The sequence below is a fragment of the Orbicella franksi genome, chromosome 11, assembly GCF_964199315.1.
Source record: "Orbicella franksi chromosome 11, jaOrbFran1.1, whole genome shotgun sequence".
In the NCBI taxonomy this organism is placed as follows: Eukaryota; Metazoa; Cnidaria; class Anthozoa; order Scleractinia; family Merulinidae; genus Orbicella; species Orbicella franksi.
Window position 1 is genome coordinate 26109192 of NC_138155.1, and position 19130 is coordinate 26128321.

The 19130-nt window shown below is 40.0% G+C and overlaps 3 protein-coding genes across 3 annotated transcripts; 1 reads left to right on the forward strand and 2 right to left on the reverse strand.

Annotated features, from left to right (window-relative positions):
* Positions 1–1757: 1757 nt before the first annotated feature.
* On the reverse strand, positions 1758–4078 carry LOC145503029 (uncharacterized). Its single transcript, XM_081482453.1, has one exon. It carries the CDS (start codon positions 3907–3909, stop codon positions 3298–3300), a length of 612 nt encoding a protein of 203 aa, XP_081338579.1. The 5' UTR covers positions 3910–4078; the 3' UTR covers positions 1758–3297.
* A 258-nt stretch (positions 4079–4336) lies between these two features.
* On the reverse strand, positions 4337–6634 carry LOC145502938 (RAC family serine/threonine-protein kinase homolog). Its single transcript, XM_081482348.1, has one exon. It carries the CDS (start codon positions 6387–6389, stop codon positions 5763–5765), a length of 627 nt encoding a protein of 208 aa, XP_081338474.1. The 5' UTR covers positions 6390–6634; the 3' UTR covers positions 4337–5762.
* Positions 6635–15333: 8699 nt separating this feature from the next.
* On the forward strand, positions 15334–17636 carry LOC145503400 (switch-associated protein 70-like). Its single transcript, XM_081482860.1, has 2 exons — positions 15334–16237; positions 16270–17636. The coding sequence occupies exon 1, from the start codon at positions 15519–15521 to the stop codon at positions 16131–16133; it is 615 nt and encodes a 204-aa protein (XP_081338986.1). The 5' UTR covers positions 15334–15518; the 3' UTR covers positions 16134–16237; positions 16270–17636.
* Positions 17637–19130: the final 1494 nt, after the last annotated feature.

The window sequence follows — 19130 nt, forward strand, 5'->3', positions numbered from 1 at the left end:
TCAATAGATGAAGGTGCATGTCGTTTCAAGATGGCGGCCATATTAGACTAACATGGCCGATGTACATGTTTGACATGATACTCTCGACCCGTGAAAGAGATGGTATTCTGATATCGAGAGATGAAGCCTCCAGGCTTCAGTAGACTGACTTGATATTGACGCGAAAACTAGCAAGGTATTACATAAAAATTATTAAACCTCAAAGGTTGCACTTTGTTTGAAGAATGCGGCCATACTAGCCTGAAACATTTCCATATTTGACATCATCGTCTTTTCCACCCGTCAAAGAGATGTGTAAAGTCCTACATTAAAAGTTTTAAGAGTCCAATGGCCGGATGAACTTCGTTTAATACATGGTCGAAGTTTGACATCGTAGTTCTTTCGACCCGTTTAAAAAGACGAGATTCCGAATAAGGAAATATTAAGTTTTTTTTTTCTGGACAGTGTTCTCTCTTGATACCATTCATACATAAGATACATCGATAGATTCGAGTGGTCTGTCTTGATATTCAACCAAAAACTACCAGGGTACAACGTGAGAGTGGGACGCCCGATGGCCTCATGGTTAGTGCGCTCGTCTCCGGATCGTGTGCGATCCGGGTTCGAGCCCTGCCCGTGGATATTGCGTTGTGTTCTTGGGCAAGACACTTTACTCTCACTGTGCCTCTCTCCACTCAGGTGTATAAATGGGTACCGGCGAACTTAATGCTGGGGGTAATCCTGCGATGGACCTAGCAGTGTACCTAGCGGTGTACTTCTAGCAGATACTGCGCGTTTTAATAACATGCGGACTCTAAAATTCAAAGCTCAACCGACAAATGCGTTTTCCGCTACCGTCAATCAAATGTTCGGCGGCTCCTCCCAGCTTCCGACTTTCGCCGAGCACATTTTCGTTGTCTGAACTGTGCTCAACGATTTGATTTGACGTAGCGAAAAACGCATATTTCGGTTGAACTTTGAATTTTAGAGTCTGCATGTTATTGAAAGGCGCAGTAAATTAACATTAGGTGAATTCGTTGACAACTAAGCCCGGGTCATTGTTTCGGGACACCAATATGGCTGCTCTGACGTCATGTGACTTTACATGTAGGGCTGCTTAGAAAGAATATATAGCACTGAAAAAGTATACCTGATCATAGGTTAATGCAGGATTAGTAGTTTATGAAACAGTACGTAATTTCGCTGTTTTATAACTAACGATGTAAATTCAGCTTGCGGGGGATCGCTCCTTCCCCGACACAAAGAACGGATCAGACTCGAGAGAGCGGCGGAAATCTATTTTAAGTATCTCTGAGCTCAGAGGTTGGGATATTCTACAAAGAGTATTTGAATAAGTCACAAAGCATACACCATCCACAAACACATAGAAGGGAGCCCTAAGCAAATTACAAATACTTACACGTCGACATGAAATCAAGACTCGTTTTGGAACCCAAAATTGTTTTGTATTTCGTTTCAATAGAGAGGACCTCCCGGGAGGGGTAGGGAGGGGTATATAACGTAGCAGGTTCCCCTGATGCCTTGAATATTTCACTTTTTCTGCCTTGTTCCCAACTATAGCTAAGAAATTCCATTGTTTCCTAACTTTTTTATCAAAAATCCGTTTAATAGTAGAGCTATCCCTTGTTCTCTCAAATCAATCTCGAAATATCCTTCGTTTCTTTGAAATAAATGATCGTGTTCTCATGTTTCCCCAAACCCCTGGGAGACCCCCAGAAGAAGGATCAGCGCCTCCCCCCACCACTCCCTCCCCCATCCAGAAAAGAAAAGCCCCCTCACTGTAACCGATACCGCCATCTGTAAGTGCTTTGTTTTGACGCGGTCTAGAAAATAACAAATAACTAGAAAAATAATGCCAACTCCATATTTGGACAAGGGAAAATCTACTCGCTTAATCCTTGGCAAGCCTGTCACAAACATAATACCGAAATCAGGGGGGGGGGGGGTTCTCCCAGAAAAATTTGGTGGGGGTGTGCGGTCCGCTTCCCAAACCCTTACCCTATTTAAGACCAAAATCTGCGATTTTCCTTACCCGAATTATGACCTGGCCAAATCGAGACTAGAGTGTAAAAACCATACTCTATTTGAGACCAGAATGGCCGAACTCCATAACCGATTTCTGACCAAAACGGCTAAAAAAACCATACCCTTTGGGGCCGCACATACCTCTGATAAAGTCCATATGAGAGAATTAATAACCTCCCCCCAGTACCCAACATTGTTTGAATCACAGCCATTCCTCTCCAGCTATTTGTTCTCAAATACAATAATGGCAGAAAGCCAGACTTGGTAAAAACGTGAAAGTTTTTTGGTGGAGATAAACTGAACCGTGAGAAAAACAGCTCAATTATATACACTCAATTAGTTCCACACTTCGAAAGGAGGTCTTTAATTATATGCATCAACTATCTTTTATCAAATCATTTTAAATAGTTCATACAACTATACCTATTGAACCCATATGGACACTGAGTACTGTCCGTGCTTCTTAGTTTTTTAGTCTTAGTCTTACCGTAACAAAATATCTTTCTACACATTTTCTTTTCTTCTCGAGCTCTTCAACGAGCCTGCAGAATATTTTACGAAAACGAATTGCTAAATTCTGTGCAAAATAGCGCACATATATATCAAGCCTGTCATTGCCTAACAGTGGCGAGAAATCAAAACCAAACATATTTTTCTTATGTGTTATCTGAAACCAAAACAAAATTTCTTTGCTGTACGTAGTACGTCAAAAGAGATGTACTTTGTTTTTCGCTTACAAAAAGGAACAATTGAGTAAATAGATATAAATATCGTATAAATACTAAATGCAATGTGTGCGCAAATCTGGATACATTTGTTACGGTATAAGTTGACAGAATTTGTTCTCTTAGAGGTCTCAGAGAATAAACACGAACCTTAGCTTACTTGTTTTTATCTGCTTATGCAATTCACCCGAATAACTGGATAAACTGAAAGCTAAGTCTTTTCAGTAAAAACAACTGAAAATCAAAGAAGTCGGACTTTAAAAAAATGGATTTTTTTAATGTTATCGTGAATTGAGAGCCAATCAGGTTACCAAGCACTGAAAAACGACGCCATGCAGTTTTAAGTTCAAAGCTCAAAGTTTAAAGTTAGTGATTCAGCTGTAATGAAAACTGCGCGAAAAATGCGATGCACATGCCATAAACAATGTATTTTGCTTAATATGTCCCCTGTCCTTAATTTTACGCAAAACTATAATTAACTGCTCGCCTTCAATCCATCTCTAAATTTTCTTTGTTCGTTGGCAGTTAAATAACGGTACATGTGCAATTAAATCGCCATTAATGTATTCCTCCATTCCTGACTCAAGCAACTAGTAGACTTGCGTCTTTTGTTTACGCTAAAATCATCAAGAAATAACATGCTTGGCGAATCCCCCCTTGTGCTTCCACCAGACGAGATCTTACGGCGGCATTTTTGGATGATTTCCTTGGCAGAGGCAAGCCTTACACTGCTGCCAGAATTAACAAGCTCAGAGTCCATGTTTTCCTGGTTCCCCCTCCACGTAGTTGGGTCGACCACCAACGCGATCGCTTTTGCTTGGAGAATCTGTGACAACCATTCGTTTCTTTCATGCTCCGAGAAGCAACACAAGAAAAATATCCGAGCTGTGATTTTGGACGGCAGTGATCGTTTCACAAGCTTCAAGCAATACTTAGTTTGCTTGTCTGGTAACTCATCTATGTACAACGACATGTCATTGAAGTATATGACTTCCTTAGGCGCGCTTTCCAAGGATTCCTTCTCTGTTCGATAGTAACACAAACATTCTTTGCTGAGGACAAAATAGCGCAGATGCCACTGTTTCAGAACTTCGCTTTGCTTTAGTAGGTAGCCATCCTTTAAGGTTCTTCCCTTCTGGTTCTCCTTTGCACTCGACATCTTAACCTGGGTCGTTGTCTTAAACGTAATCTCCACAAGGTTGAAAATTCACAAAATATCTTTTATAAGTGTTTTCCGTTTTGCTCAGCTGCGCTAACTGAGAGGCTACCAGCCTTGAAGACAGGTTATTGTCGAGACAGGGGTTTAAAAACTTAACAGTCTGCGCAAAACCTCCAGCCACTACCTTTTCCCTAGAGCAGGTCAGCAGAAGCACAAAAACATTTGTGCACACCTTCGTAACACCCACGTAAACGAAGCCATGCTTATGAAAATGTCTTACATAAATATGAACACAAAGGTCAAGAAATGACGGCACTTAAGACGTAATGGATCTCATGTCATATGACAGCCTCTGCGATTGGGTTCGTGTTTTTGGCTTATCAGTTGAGTGTTCTCATTTGTGACAAACAATACCACACTTGTTTGGTGTTATTTTTCCTCAAAATAGCATGTATTTTGCTCACATGACAGCTGCGCTTATCAGGAGCTCCTTCGAAAACATTTTGCTATTGCGGTTAATAGCAGACAAACAGAATGAGGCAATTGTTAGGGAATAAAGTTAAGTCTAAAAGCCATGCTTTATTAACCATTTAGCATGCTAGAAGCTATCCGTTGCTCTCTGTTATCAGTAGGAGTGAAACAGAAAGTATGATGTCTCGTGAATTGGGGATTTACCCAGGGGGTTTGTTTTCACTGCAGATTGTTTCTTTGGGAGGGGGCAGAGGTGATTAAAAGATAGCTAATAAAAATAAAGACCATGCTGATGTTGTTCTGGCCTCCTTGATCGCATACTTAACTCGAGAATTCTGAGCTTAATTACATGAAGATCAGAAACAATTTTGTGAAGAATGGCACACTTACAATTATTATCCTACCTGGTGACACTGACGAACGAATTGCATGCTGGACCTCATCCCAGCTAAACGTTTGGCGCCAAACTTCAATCTTGTATTGAGTTAAAAAATTCATGTTTCACTCCTTTGTTACTAGATCTGTTAAGATCTGTTATGGTTTCTGGCATTTCAAATCCCTTTTCGGGAATTTTTTATATGGTCTCCAGAGAGAACAGCTGCAGTGACCTAAATCTTTTCAATGAATATCTATACATGTGACATCAGGACAGGACAGTTTCTCCCGCATACTGAATGTTGATTGGTCAATTCAAATTTCAGATTCACCCGCCAAATGCAAAGGCTGCGACAGGGGAAATTCTGAGTCGGTACAAAAGGATTCGTTTTATTCGGATTGTACAAAATCAAAAGAATGCTTATTATCAAAAGAGAAATTTGTCCAAATGTAAATAATTTTTTGCTGCATGCTTACTGGCTTTACCAGAAGTAACGATTGAACATATGTATACATGAAAACAGTGGTAAACATCCTTAAATTGCAAATGCTGAATACAGAGCGTAGAACTGTACATACAAATTCTCCTTAACGGTTTTCGATACATTTCTTACAATAGTTCAGAGAATTTCATACATGATATTTGATGACCATAACTTATCAATCGATTCAGTTGCTGTATCGGCAGTATCGCTTTGCATGTTTATATAAGATTAGATTTCCTCAGTGTCTTGGTAAAAGCCCAGAAAATTGAAAGCGCCTGGAAACTTTTAATTAAGACGATTGGCCACTGAAACAGGGTATTTCTGTGACCGTATAAACCGATATGATTCAGTCATTCATAGCCTGAAGTCTTGGCTAATCAACTTATATAACCAAAGAAAACTGCGCAAAAAAGTCGCTGTCTATACAATAAATAATGTATTGTGCCTATGTTCCCTGTTTTTGATTCTTCTCAAATCCCCTTCGCTCCATCTCAAAATTGTCGTTGCTAGCACTCGGTACGTTTAAATCGCCATCAGTGTATTCCGCCATTCTTGACTCAAGCAAGATGTAGACTTGCGTCTTTTGTTTACGTTAAAATCGTCAAGGAATAGCGAGTTTGTAGAATCCCTCGTACTTCCATGGCCACCAGACGAGATCTTACGGCGGCATTTTTGAAAGATTTCCTTGGCGGAAGTAAGCCTGACACTGCTACCAGAATTAACAAGCTTAAAGTCCACATCTTTTGCCGAAGCTTCCTGGTTCCTCATCCACGTACCTGGGTTGACCACCAACGCGATCGCTTTCGCTTGGAGAATCTGTGACAACCATTCGTTTCTTTCATGCTCTGAGAAACAACACAAGAAAAATGTCCGCGTTGTGATCTTGGACGATAATGATCGTTTCACAAGCTTCAAGCAGTACTTAGTTTGCTTGTCTGGTAACTCATCTATGTACAACGACATGTCATTGAAGTATATGACTTCCTTAGGCGCGCTTTCCAAGGATTCCTTCTCTGTTCGATAGTAACACAAACATTCTTTGCTGAGGACAAAATAGCGCAGATGCCACTGTTTCAGAACTTCGCTTTGCTTTAGTAGGTAGCCATGCTTTAAGGTTCTTCCCTTCTGATTCTCCTTTGCACTCAACATTTTCTCCGGCGTCGTAGTTGGCTAAGACTGTAAACGCAAAGAACAGGTTCTGTTCTTTGCCTAGCTGGGCTAAATGAGGTGCGCTCTGCAAGCTGTTTATGTGACAGACAGCAACCTGGTGTTAAAACTTAACAGTCCGCTGAAAATCTCTAACCGCTAACTTTTGCGCGAAGCAGGTTAGTGAAGCGCAGCAAAATTTGCACACACCGTCCAAACACCCACGTAGAACTAGTAGCAAAACTTTTCAAAATCCTTTGTATATTTAACGAGGCATAAAAGGTCACGAAATGACAACATTTTAAGACAAGTTAGACTAAAAAAAGGTATCGCATGTCTTGTCGTATGGCAATCATGGAATTAAATCCGGGGATTAATTTTACTTTATGGCTTATCAGTTTAAGTGGTCACATTTGTGACTAACAGTATCAAGCTTTGAGTGTAGTTATTTTTTATTCCAAGCGTATCACACTCACATGACAATGCTGTTGTGCTTCTCAACAGCTTGTTCGAAAACATTTTTGCTTGTGTTGTATAATAAAGTGTCCGTGGGTGCAACCTCATAAATGCTATGTAGTCGCACTAAAGGGCATGGTTTTGAGCTGTTTTGGTAAGAAATAGAGCTTGTGTCCTCTTGTCAGCGATTTTGTATGATTCTTAGAAGAAACTTTTTTAGCATTGTCACGGTTTATCTTATTCACATTTTGAATCAGGAATTTGAAGCTCTTCTAAAAGTTTTGCGGAAATCGAAGCAGTTCAAGGTCTGGCCTAAAATAGGGTATCGATCTCTGCTCAGTTCCGCACAAAATAGGTTAATTAAGGAAAGTGAAAGTCCATCTGAAATGTGTTTAAAAGCAAAACATATACCCCGTCCCCAATTGTCGAAGGGTACCAGCCCCACCCCTCCCTCGACGTATGGTCAGACAAACAACATGAATCTATAGAATAGACACACGGTAACACGTAAGAAACAGTTATACAATTCTTCACCAATTTACCCTGTTTATCTGCCACTGCATGCCGTGTGTTTATCAATTATCCAGTGAAATTAAGAGTACCAGGTGCTCTCTGCTTCGAGGTTTTGCTTTCATTTTGGGGGGGGGGAGGGGTGGGGGTGGGGGATGACTATTTTTGTTTAGGCGCCGGAGCAGGACAAGGAGCTCCAGTATTAAAATAAACTTGCTTTTGTTTTCTAGTCGATACAAAGTTTGCTTTAGTTTTTATCCTCCTAACAATTATTGAGCGATTTATTTTACGTGCGAAAGTATTCGCATTCGTGTTCATCTGTCATCGGTGCTTTAACACCCGGCATGTCACAGTAGTTAAATGACACGCGACATGAACGTGAACGTGATTCAACGTTAACGTTTGGTAAGTGAAAAAGTTTCAATTCCCTGTATATAGTCTTCAGACAGTACTACAAATTTACAGAACTTCACTACTTGACTGACGTCTGTTTTGAAGTCTAGTTGCTCAGGTTCGACGTGCGTGTGGCAAAAACTTAAGTATCTACTGATCTCTATTTCCTTTGAACATGAAACGCTGCCAGAGGTCGAGCAAACGCGGGCATGTCCACTGTTAGTATTAGATGGCTTCATTCTCTAAATCACGATTTTTCTGGCCTTTAACCATGATATAGCGACAGCAGATGTTATTTTAGATATTCATGGTTTATTTAAGACTCTCTTCTCATCATCTCAGTGTTGTGTTAAATCAACACCACGGGAGAGAAGACTGTAACCTCTATGAAATACGACAATTGATTACCGGTTTATAAGAGGTGTATAGCAGGTTGTACACACTCTGTAAACTCTCTGTTCGTGGTAAAAGGGATGGCTGTATGGTGGCGAAAATTTAGCAAAAATATTGTTGGGCGAAAACTCAACTCTCGTCTCTCAGTAAGGTTCGTAGATGCTGGTCTGTCCAGTGTATCTTCAGTTGTTTTTCTCACCTTAATATTATTAAGTGACCACTTAAATGTTATTGGCGTGGCCATTTAATATCATTGGCGTGACCACTTCAACATTATTGGCGTGACCACTGTGACTGCTACGTCTTACGCGTTGAACTGAGCTGGCTCTTAGGCACCACCCAGAAGGACACTTTGAACCCCCTCCCCCCCATCCCCTCCTTCAAAGGTCTGGTTCTATAAAGCTATGCGGAGGGTGTTGGAAAAATAGTTTGTTGACACTTGCCTTATTTATCGAAGCGGGAAAATATTTCTAGATTGTAGTGGTCATGAAATCAAACAAACCAAATTCAGAGTTTTGGATTGAAAGCAAAATATTGCGATATCAGCAAAGCTGGGAGCCCAAGCATTTGCCAGAAGCCAGCCCTTGTGTGCAGTGGGGTGGATAAAACAGCCAGAAATTTTGACGAGATTGTTACTACATCATAGTTTTATGCTATTACTACCTCTATACCTAATGCTTTCCCAGTCTAGAGACAGTTTCCGGCGCAGTTTCACTAACATTTCACTACAGAAATTGAGCTTCCCTTTAATTTTTCATCTAGAAATATTTATGTTGAATTAAGTTAAACTGAGACGAGCTTGAGAAATATAACCGTAAGAGCAATGAAAATTTTAGGTGAAGCTGCCTCTTTCCCCGGCCCCAGAGTATCTCCTCCACTGCCTAGCACCATTTGTGGACGTAACCGCGTAAGGTGCAGGTGCATGCATGGGCGACTGCGACACAAGGTCATGGATATTGTTTTTTTTTCGGAAAGGGCGTCACGGCTTAGCTTTCTAACCACAAGAAAGATTTTTATTCAAGCTCGATTAAGCTAAGTATGAGGTAGACTGCATTTGTTGAGTTTAATTTGTCCAGGGATGGCTCGGATTAATTTAGCTATAACTCTGAGAAGAACTATTTAAGAAACCATAATAACGAGAACTTTCTGTTTATTTTTTCAACAAATAGCAATTTTACAAACTGTTGTTGAAGGTTACTATTTAGGGGAAAATTTTCTTCAAACAAAGGCTGCCTTTGTTTTCAGCGGAAATGGTATGTCTGCATCAGCCAGTGATAAACAGAAGCATAAGGTAGTCATGTGCTGTCATGACACAGTACTATACTTATAGAAGTCGCTTGATCTCATTAAATTCTTTGAAGGTTATCTGTCCATTTCAAGGTCAAATTTCCTTTTGTCCTTCTGATCAACTTGACTGCTCTTCTGTTCAGGCAGAAATGTTTCTGGTTCAATAAAACGGAAGTCAAAGATCAGTAAATGACAACACAAAGTGCTTTTAATTGACAATTGTGCCATAAGGTTCCCTCTGCTTACCGTTCAGAGGTCACATTAATTGGTGAAGAAAAATGCCTTTCTTTGTTTCTAATTGTTCTCGAAATAGTATGTACTCCATATGATAGAAAAGCTTATCAATACCTTATTCGCAGACGTACCTGCTTCTATTTTTTATTCGACATATTGTTCCTTCCTCTTCATTGGCCGAGAGCCAATCACATGATCTTCCTACAAATACTGATCTGCTCATGCGCTTTAACGCCTTGCTAAAAATATTCTCTTCATGGGTGGAAATGTCCACTACTGTGGAAAAATGGCAGCCTAGTTTTTTTGAAAAAAGGTGTCGACGAACGATTCGCAATTTCTACAAAACATTTACCTCATTATCGCAATACATTGTAATTCCTCAACGCTGAACAAATCAATTAGTTGCCTCAGCCTTCGGCTTCGGGCAACATGAAATGATCCGCTTACCACTGACAAGTAACGATATTCTACTCCATCTAACTTTAATTGTTAATTGTTTTAGGAGAAATGATACAAAAAAACCGCTCGAAAAGCAATACTTTATTTACCAGCCTAATTTGTTCATAAATATCTATATATGGTAGTGATTCTGAAGGTATCATGTGCTTTTTGCTTCACGACTTGGCATGACTTGGGGATTTTTTTCCAGGGATTTTGCTTTCGGTTATTATTTTTGGTTCGATTGTTTGATTTTTTTTTTCGGGGGAGGGGAAAGCGAGGCATACGCTGGGCATTGGAACCTAATCGTTTCGTTTACCAACTAATACAAAATTTCTTTTATTTTTCATGTTTCTTCCGACTTTTGACAGAAATATTTCACACGGGAACAAGAAACCACATAACCGTTCATCTGTTATCGGTAATCCAACACCCAGCGTACCATTTGGCATGCTGTCTTGGCATGTAAAGGGGCTCCCCCATAGGTCCCATAGGCTACGTAGTTCCTGCTTGAATAGCCCGAAATTGGAGCAAGAAATTGCGCAGAAATTGGAGCAAGCGAGGGAAGGATTGCGACGGTCTTGTTTCCTCCTTATATTCTGATTCATTCGGTTCTTCTTGTCGAGTTTTCTCCTCTCCACTGATGGAGCCTTTGTAAAACCAAGCCTCTTGTTCATGACTGATGTACGTGCGGAAGACAGTTAAGCAATTAAACTTCTATTTTCACCTTTGTAGATGCAACGCTGCCAGGTCCACTGCCAGAGGTCGCGAGCAAATGTGGGCACGTCCACTGTTTGTGTCAGATGGTTTCATTCTCTAAACCACGATTTTTTTTTTTTTGGCTTTTAACCGTGATGTAGCGACAGCAGATGCTATTTCAGAAATTAAAGGTCTCGTTTAAGACTCTCTTCTCCATCATCTGAGATGTTAAATTCAGCACTAAGCGAGAGCGAGACTGTAACCTCTAACCCGCCAATTGTTTCCGTTGTATGAGAGGTATACAACGCATATGAGTAGGTGGTATACACTCTGTAAGATCTGCTCGTGGTTATAGGGAAGGCTGTGTGGAGGAGAAAACGTGCCACAAATGTTGTTGGGCAAAAATTGAACTTTCGTCCCTCGGTATGGTTCGTAGATGCTGGTGTATTCAGTATATCTTAGGCGTTGCTTTTTCCGCCTTAAATACTATTGGCTTGGCAATATAAATATTATTGGCGTGACCATTGTGACCGTTGGGTTGAGGCTCTTAGGCACAACCCAGAGGGACACATTGAAAACTTTCCCTCCCCTCTCCCTCCTCCGCAGGTGTAGTTCCATAAAGCTATACGGTAGGAGTTGGAAAAGTAGATTGCTGACACTTGCCTTATTTATTGAAGGGCGCAAATATTTCTGGATTGTACTGGTTACGAAATCATGCTTACACCAAAACAAACAATTTCTAGGGTTTGGATTGAAAGCAAAATATCACGATATCTGCAAAGCTGGGAAGTCCATGCATTTGCCAGAAGACAGCCCCTGTCTGCAGTGGGGTAGATAAAAGGTCCAGGTCGATGGCATTGTTATTGCATTTACTATGCTATTACTGCCTCTAACCTAATGCTATCATCTAGACACAGTTTCAGGCGCGGTTTCGGCGATGCCGGACATGTTACCACAGAAGTTGAGCTTCCCTTTATTTATTCCGTCTTGGAATAACGATGTTAAATTAAGTTAAACTGAAGCAAGGAAAATATCACCGGCCTGAGAGCAACGAAAATAGTCGAAGAGACACATTGGGTGATGCTGTTTTCCCCAGAGTATCTCCTCCACTTCCCTTTGTGGTCGTAACGCATAATGTGTAGGAGGGCGATTGCGACACAAGGGAATACATTGAAATTTCTTTTCGGAAAAGTCGTCACTGGCCTAGCTTTGATTCTAACCACAAAGATTTTCATTCAAGCTCTATCAAGCTACGTATGAGGTAGACTGCATTTGTCGAGTTTAATTTGTCCAGGGATGGCTCGGATTAATTTAGCTATCATTCTGAGAAGAACTATTTACAAACTTTAAGGCAAGACACCATAATAACGAGAACTTTCTTTTGTTTATTTTTTCAACAAATAGCAATTTTACAAACTGTTGTTGAGGGTTACTATTTTGGGAAAAATTTTCTTCAAACAAAGGTTGCCTTTGTTTTCAGCGGAAATGGTATGTCTGCATCAGCCAGTGATAAACAGTAGCTTAAGGTAGTCATGTGCCGTCATGACACAGTACTATACTGATAGAATTCGCTTGATCTCATTAAAATAATTGGAAATGTTATCTGCGCATATCAAGGACAAATTTCCTGTTGTCCGGTCTGGTAAGGTAGACTGCTTTGCTGTTCAAGTAGAAACGTGTCTGGGTCAATAAAGGAAGTCAAAGATCATGCAGTAAATGACAACACAAAAATGTCTTTATTTGACAATTGTGCAATAAGGTTCCTTTCGCTTCCCATTCAGAGGTCACATTAATTTGCGAAGAAAAATGCCGCTCTTTGTTTGCTACTTATTTTTCTCGAAATAGTACGTACTCCATATGCAAGCAGTGCTTATCAACACCTTATTCGCAGACGTATCTGCTTTTTTTTATTCCGCGCATTGTTCCTTCCTCTTCATTGGCCGAAAGCCAATCACATGATCTTCCTACAAATAAACTGATCTGCTCATGCGCTTTAACGTCTTGCTAAAAATATTTTTCTTCGTGGGGTAGATATGCCCCGGGAGATATGCCCACTAAGCCACTGTGGAAAAATTCAAAGCTTTCGACGAAGGATTGGCAATTCTACAAAACAATTACCTCGTTATCGGAAAACGTCGCTATTCGTTAGTGCTAAACAACTATATCAATTAGTTGCCTCAGCCTTCGGCTTCCGGCAACATGAAATGATTGGCAATTTCTACAAAAACAATTACCTCGTTATTGCAAAACGTCGCGATTCGTTAGTGCTAAACAAATTTATCAATTAGTTACCTCAGCCTTCAGCTTCGGGCAACATGAAATGATCTGCTTAACACTAACAAATAATGATATTCTACTCAACCTAATCCAATATTGTTAATTCATTGTTTTGGGGGAATGATACAAAAATCCGCTTGAAAAGCAATACTTTATTTACCAGCTTACTTTCTTTGTTCATCGATCAGTCTATATATAGTAGTGATACTGAAGGTATCATGTGCTTTTTGCTTCACGACTTGGCACGACTTGGGGTTTTATCCCGGGATTTTGCTTTCAGTTTTTATTTTCGGTTCGATTATTTGCTTTTTTTTTTGGAAGCGAGGCGTACAAGGGGCATTGCCGGGAACCCAATCGTTTCGTTTTCCGACTTATGCAAAATTTCTTTTATTTTTCATGTTTCGTCTAACGTTTGACAGAAATATTTCACACGGGAAAAGAAACCAAGTAACTGTTCATCCGTTATCGCTGATCCAACACCTAGCATGCCACTTGGCTTATAACACTGTTTTGGCAAGTAAAGGGACTCCCCCATTGCAATACATAGCTACTGGTTCAATAACCTGTTCGTGGGAAAACTGCTTAGAAATGGGAGCAACAGAGGGAAGGATGGCAAGGGTCTTGTTTTCTTGATTCGTTCGGCTCTTCTTTTTCCCTCTTCGCTGAGAGTAAAATTGTAAAACCAAGTTTAACACTTGTTCATGACTGATGTGCGTGCGCAAGACAAACGAGCAATTAAACTTTATATGTTTTCTTTGAAGATGAAATGCTGCCAAATGTCTATCAAATGTGAAAATGTGCATCATTAGTGTCACCTGATTTCGTTCTGTAAGTCACGATTTTTCTCAGCATGGACTTTAACCGTGTAGCGACAGCAGATGTTATTCTATGAAATTTAAGACTCTCTACCTTTGATGCTTTTAAAATTCACGTCTTCTCCTGAGACTTATTAATGTCAAATACGCAAATAGTTTCCGGTATAAAAGAATACACGCTGTAAAATCGCTGTTTATGACATAGCGATGGCTGTATCTGGACGAAAAGGTGGCAGAAAGCATGGTTGTGTAAAATTTCTTTCCTCAATATCATGGCTGGCAGATGCTAGTCTATACAATATCATACATATCATATTTATTTAGTTTTACCGCGTAAATATTGGTCACACAATCTTGAAGAGTTGGGTGAATTACAGAGTTTGGGACACTGGGACACAAGGAAGCACAATTGAGAACCTCTGATAACCACGGACAACTCTTCATTACCAAACCTTTGTTGTTTCATCCGATTCTGTGTCTGTTGTGTTCTTAAGCTGCAATAAAACCTGGGGGGCCTACGCTCTGAAACTGAAAGCAAAATATTGCAACATTTACTAAGCTCTAGGCCAGTACCTAAAAAAACGTTTCGTTTCTTAGCCAAAAATTTCAACTCGACTCAACGAGCTGCTAGATTCTTATTGAAACCATACACAGCGCCCATGTTATACCAATTGAAATAAGGTTCATTATTTTGTACACGAATACGCTCAAATCCACTTTGGCGCCAATTTAAGGAGACATGACATCACACAACCGTAAATCTACTATCATACGTAGTTAAGGCCTCTTACGTCTTGATGCAGGCATAACTATGGCAAATATGGATCTTAAACGAGGATAACATGCACGATGAAACTATAACAAGGAAAATAGTCTGACAGACTGTGGAAGATTTCTTTGCTAGACGTAAAGCATAAGACGTAAGCGGGTAATTGGGACGGAAGGTCACGCGATATGAAAGATAGATGCACAAGTGCTCCTTGAGATAAAAACTCGATTTTGCTGTACAAAATCGCTTTGGACGTTAGAGTCTCTTGATTAAACTTGAGTTCTATTACAGGTAAATCGACCAAGCCTGAGGTGGACAATTTGACGGAGTTCTTCAAGCCGAAGACTCTTAAAAACCGAACAGCAGTTCTAGGAAAGGTTATTTTCACTTCAATTACATCATACGAACACGTCATATTTCCCGGAACAAGATCAGGTTCCTCTCTTCACTTAACAACACAAATAAACTCATAACAGTTGCTGAAAACCGGAATTGTTGTCGGTTTCTATTTCGGGGAAAACTCCCTGCGCAAACAAAGGAGGGTTTTGTTTTCAATGAACGGGTGATGTCCCAATGACCACTAATAACCCAAACAGAGGCATAAGCTTGTCATGTGCGGCTATCATATGACATACCATACATATATACCTGTTGAATTCGTTTAACCTCATTTTAATTTAAAAATTTTCGGAAAGGATATCTGCGCATTTGAAGGACGAATTTCCCGTTGGTCCTCTCTAGCTACAAAAGACTTCTAAGCAGTTTCCACTGAGAAAGGCCGTTTGTCTTTGAGGAAGTTCACAAGTGAAGGGGAGAGAGTTCTTGATATATTTTTGCGTGTTTGAAAGTGCTCCGAGAGAAATGAAGGGCGCCAACGGGCAGATCTTACGGGCTGGCTACTTGTTGAAGCAAAGCCGAGACGTTCTGAAGCAATGGCATCGCCGTTATTTTGTCCTGAGCAAAGAATGCTTGTGCTACTATCACACAGAGGAGGAATCGATGGAAAACGCGCCTAAAGAAGTCATATTCTTCAATGATATGTCGTTGTATATAGACGAGTTACCGGACAAGCAAACTAAGTACTGCCTAAGGATCGTTAAACACTCACTATCACCCAAGATCACAGATCGGACATTTTTATTGTGTTGCTCTGCCCAGGAAGAGAGAAATGACTGGTTGACGCAGATTCTACACGCAAAAGCGCTCGCTTTAGTCGTCGATCCAACAGCTTGGGTGGAAGGCAAGCGTCCGGAGAAATTAACAGAAGACGTGGACTTTGAGTTTCAGTCTAGCTGCGGTCAGACTAGCGTCCGGTTCACCTCCGCGAAAGAGGTTTTACAGAAATGCCGACGGAAACTTTCGATAGGCACGCGGGCTTTTCCAATTAGCCTAGTTCCCGCTCACGTGGACATGAACAGAAGTCCGAAGTCCTTAACCCTGAGTCGGGAATTGAGGAATGTGATAATGGTGTCTTAAAATGACATTAACAGTGGTCTCGTAGAGGTGGCTTCAACAATCCACGTGATGACATAAAAGCACTCAAACATTTGAGGAGAATCTTGAACATCTGAACTTAAAAAGCAAGAATTCAAAGACGAACTTATGAAATAAGCAGTTTATTTGTGCTAGTAGCAGTGTATTTTCACTGACTTTAAAACTCCTTCGTGAGGAAAGCTTATATTTAAATATTCCTGCTCGAGTCTTCTGCTTCTTTAAACAGTTCTCGCATTTAGAAGTAACTCAAACTTTTTATGCTTTAGGGCAGAAGATGCCTTGTAGTTAATAAAGGAGTGCGCTTGTAAATTGGTCAGATTGAAGAGACAAACCTTAGAGAACTGAAAAATACATCCCTGCGAGTTGTATTTAATGCTTATAGCGATGGTGCATAGCCCCCTTAAACTTGTATTTAATGTTTATAGCATTCCGCATAGCCCCCTTAAAATGCTTTATACACCTGGACTTAAATGTACGCATATTTTATTCGCGTTTTCAAAGCAGTGTAACTAGACCTTTCCTTGTTATCTATTTGTATAGGTTTATTTTGATATTACATAGTTTTATCTATTTATTTTTTTAATCTTAAATTACAGTATCTAAAATATGCAGGTATGTTTTAAGATTAAATAATGTTATTTAGGCTATTTCATGTTAAGTTATTTTCCACAGTTAGCTTTGTCCAAGATAAATAAATCTGAAACTAATTATAGATCACCCATATTCATTTCTGAGTACTCATCGTAACGTAAATTTGTTCACAGCAGTAATGTTATGAACTGTTTCTAACAGATAAAGATGGCAGACTTCCACTGCTCCACACTAATTAAATTCGTGAAAAATAACTAAGCCGAAGCAGAGCAGAACTGTAAAATAGTCTTTCTAAAACACTCCAGCAGTTTCCTGTCAGCTGTAGCACCCTTCTCTACTTCAAAATACTTCTAAAGACTTGCCCAACACCCTTACCCTATTCATGACCAAAATCTACGATTTTTGCTAACCCTATTTATGACCGTTGCGGCTGGCACAGTTGCCCTAAACATAAGTTATCAAGGGCCTTTTCTAAGAAACAGACCCAATTCACGACTAAAGTGCTAAAACCATACCCTATTTAAGACCAAAATGGCCAAAATCGATACCCTATTTATGACCAAAACTGCTGAAAAACCATACCCTTTGGGGCCACACATACCTATAGAGCCCATACAAGGGAGTACCCCCCTCTCCCCGGGAAAGACTCACACGTTGTTCATGCCTATTTTATGGTACTTGTTTCTTGAATGTCGTTTACTTTCATGTCTGAAAGCAACTGTTTTTATGTTATTATATTTGATATTTGAAAGGTTTTATTTATAACTATTATATTTGTTTAAGTATCATAAGTATAATAACTGTAGCCTCCATACATTAATCCAAGAGAATATGTCTCGATTTATGTTATCAGTGGCGGATCTAGGGGAGGGAGGCCCGGTAGGCCAAAACCCCCCTCCCCCCCCCCTTCATTTGGGGTAAGAACAAAAAGAAGAAATTACCCCCTTAGCTCAAGGTCTGGATCCGCCCTGGTTATCAATGAGTTGAAATAAAATTCACGTGTAGAGAATAATGTCAAGGTTATGTTATGTCATCCATTATCGAATAACAGCAGCAGCAGGTATAAATATTTGTCCTTCTTTGGGGTTAAAAATTCTTTTAGAGCCTAAGGGTGTTTATATGTGTAGTTAATTGTGATTCCTTTTAAGGTGTTTGACGCAACCAGCTTTTACGAGAAGAAGCGCAGCAACGCACCAAAAATCTTTGATACATTCGCACATTCTGATTTAGGGATTTATTTAGGGCCACACCACAGACGTTTTTCTTCCATCAAGATCAATCCTGGAGCAGTTCCTGACTTTTAATAGACTACCCCAACCTTGTAGAGTTCGTTTCAAGTTCTATTCAGTTTCTGGGTATAGCTTGTGAAGACGACAGATTAGTGGGCTAAAAGACTATTGTCTATGTATCGTCAATTTGCTGTTGTTGTTGTTGTTGTTGTTTATGACTTTTATGGCTGCTTGGCTTAGAAAAGATAGGGCTAGGTTGAACTAACTAAGTGAGCACTAAGAAGATCTAAGAACTGCCCAAGGGGCTTCTATCAGGCATGGTTAAAGGAGCGTGCTAACATGCAGTAATTTTTGAACATCGTGTCGACAGAAACGACAGTCTGGATAATTTAATTCGATTAAAAATATGGTTAGCTATTACACGATTCACGTGCATGTTCATTTGACATTTCCAAGTTATGTAATATCTGTTGAGACTTCTTTGTTATGTAATCTGACTTTATCTATATCCATAGCAGTTGGAATCGGAGAGCTTCAGTACCTTTGGGGTCAATATTTGTCAGTTTTGTCTATCAGCTGTAGTTAATTGCAGCACTTTTCAGCATGTTCATGTTCTAAGTGGACATTATACAGAGAGCTACAATTTGGCACTGTTTCTCTCTGCTAATTCTTGTCCGTTCGCAGTTAAACCATTTCAGTACCTCTAAAGCCCCTAAGGCCACACCCATGCATAAGATTCAGTGATATCTTTCAAGCAGGGGTTCTCTTTGAAATTCCCAATGTAAGCATCCTGGTTGGTTTTATACACTGGTAACCCTATACCACAGCTATAATGTTATGAACAATTTCTAACAGACAAAGATGGCAGACTTCCACTGCTCCACACTAATTAAATTCGTGAAAAACAACTAAGCCGAAGCAGAGCAGAACTGTAAAATAGTCTTTCTAGAACACTCCAGCAGTTTCCTGTCAGCTGTAGCACTGTAGCTGTAGTTCATACTATCTGACGTAAACTGCATTCCGATATTTCACTCTGTTCATCAGTGCTATAGATACAACAAATCAGATAGTTAAATAGCTATTCACTTGCATTATTCAGATGTATCTCGCCTACTTTTCTGTGTGTATTACGCAGCCGGACATGTTATAAACTGTATAA

What these genes read in the sequence shown, in the direction of transcription:
- LOC145503029 (XM_081482453.1), bottom strand. Translation starts at nt 3,909, where the DNA reads ATGTCGAGTGCAAAGGAGAACCAGAAGGGAAGAACCTTAAAGGATGGC.
- LOC145502938 (XM_081482348.1), bottom strand. Translation starts at nt 6,389, where the DNA reads ATGTTGAGTGCAAAGGAGAATCAGAAGGGAAGAACCTTAAAGCATGGC.
- LOC145503400 (XM_081482860.1), top strand. Translation starts at nt 15,519, where the DNA reads ATGAAGGGCGCCAACGGGCAGATCTTACGGGCTGGCTACTTGTTGAAG.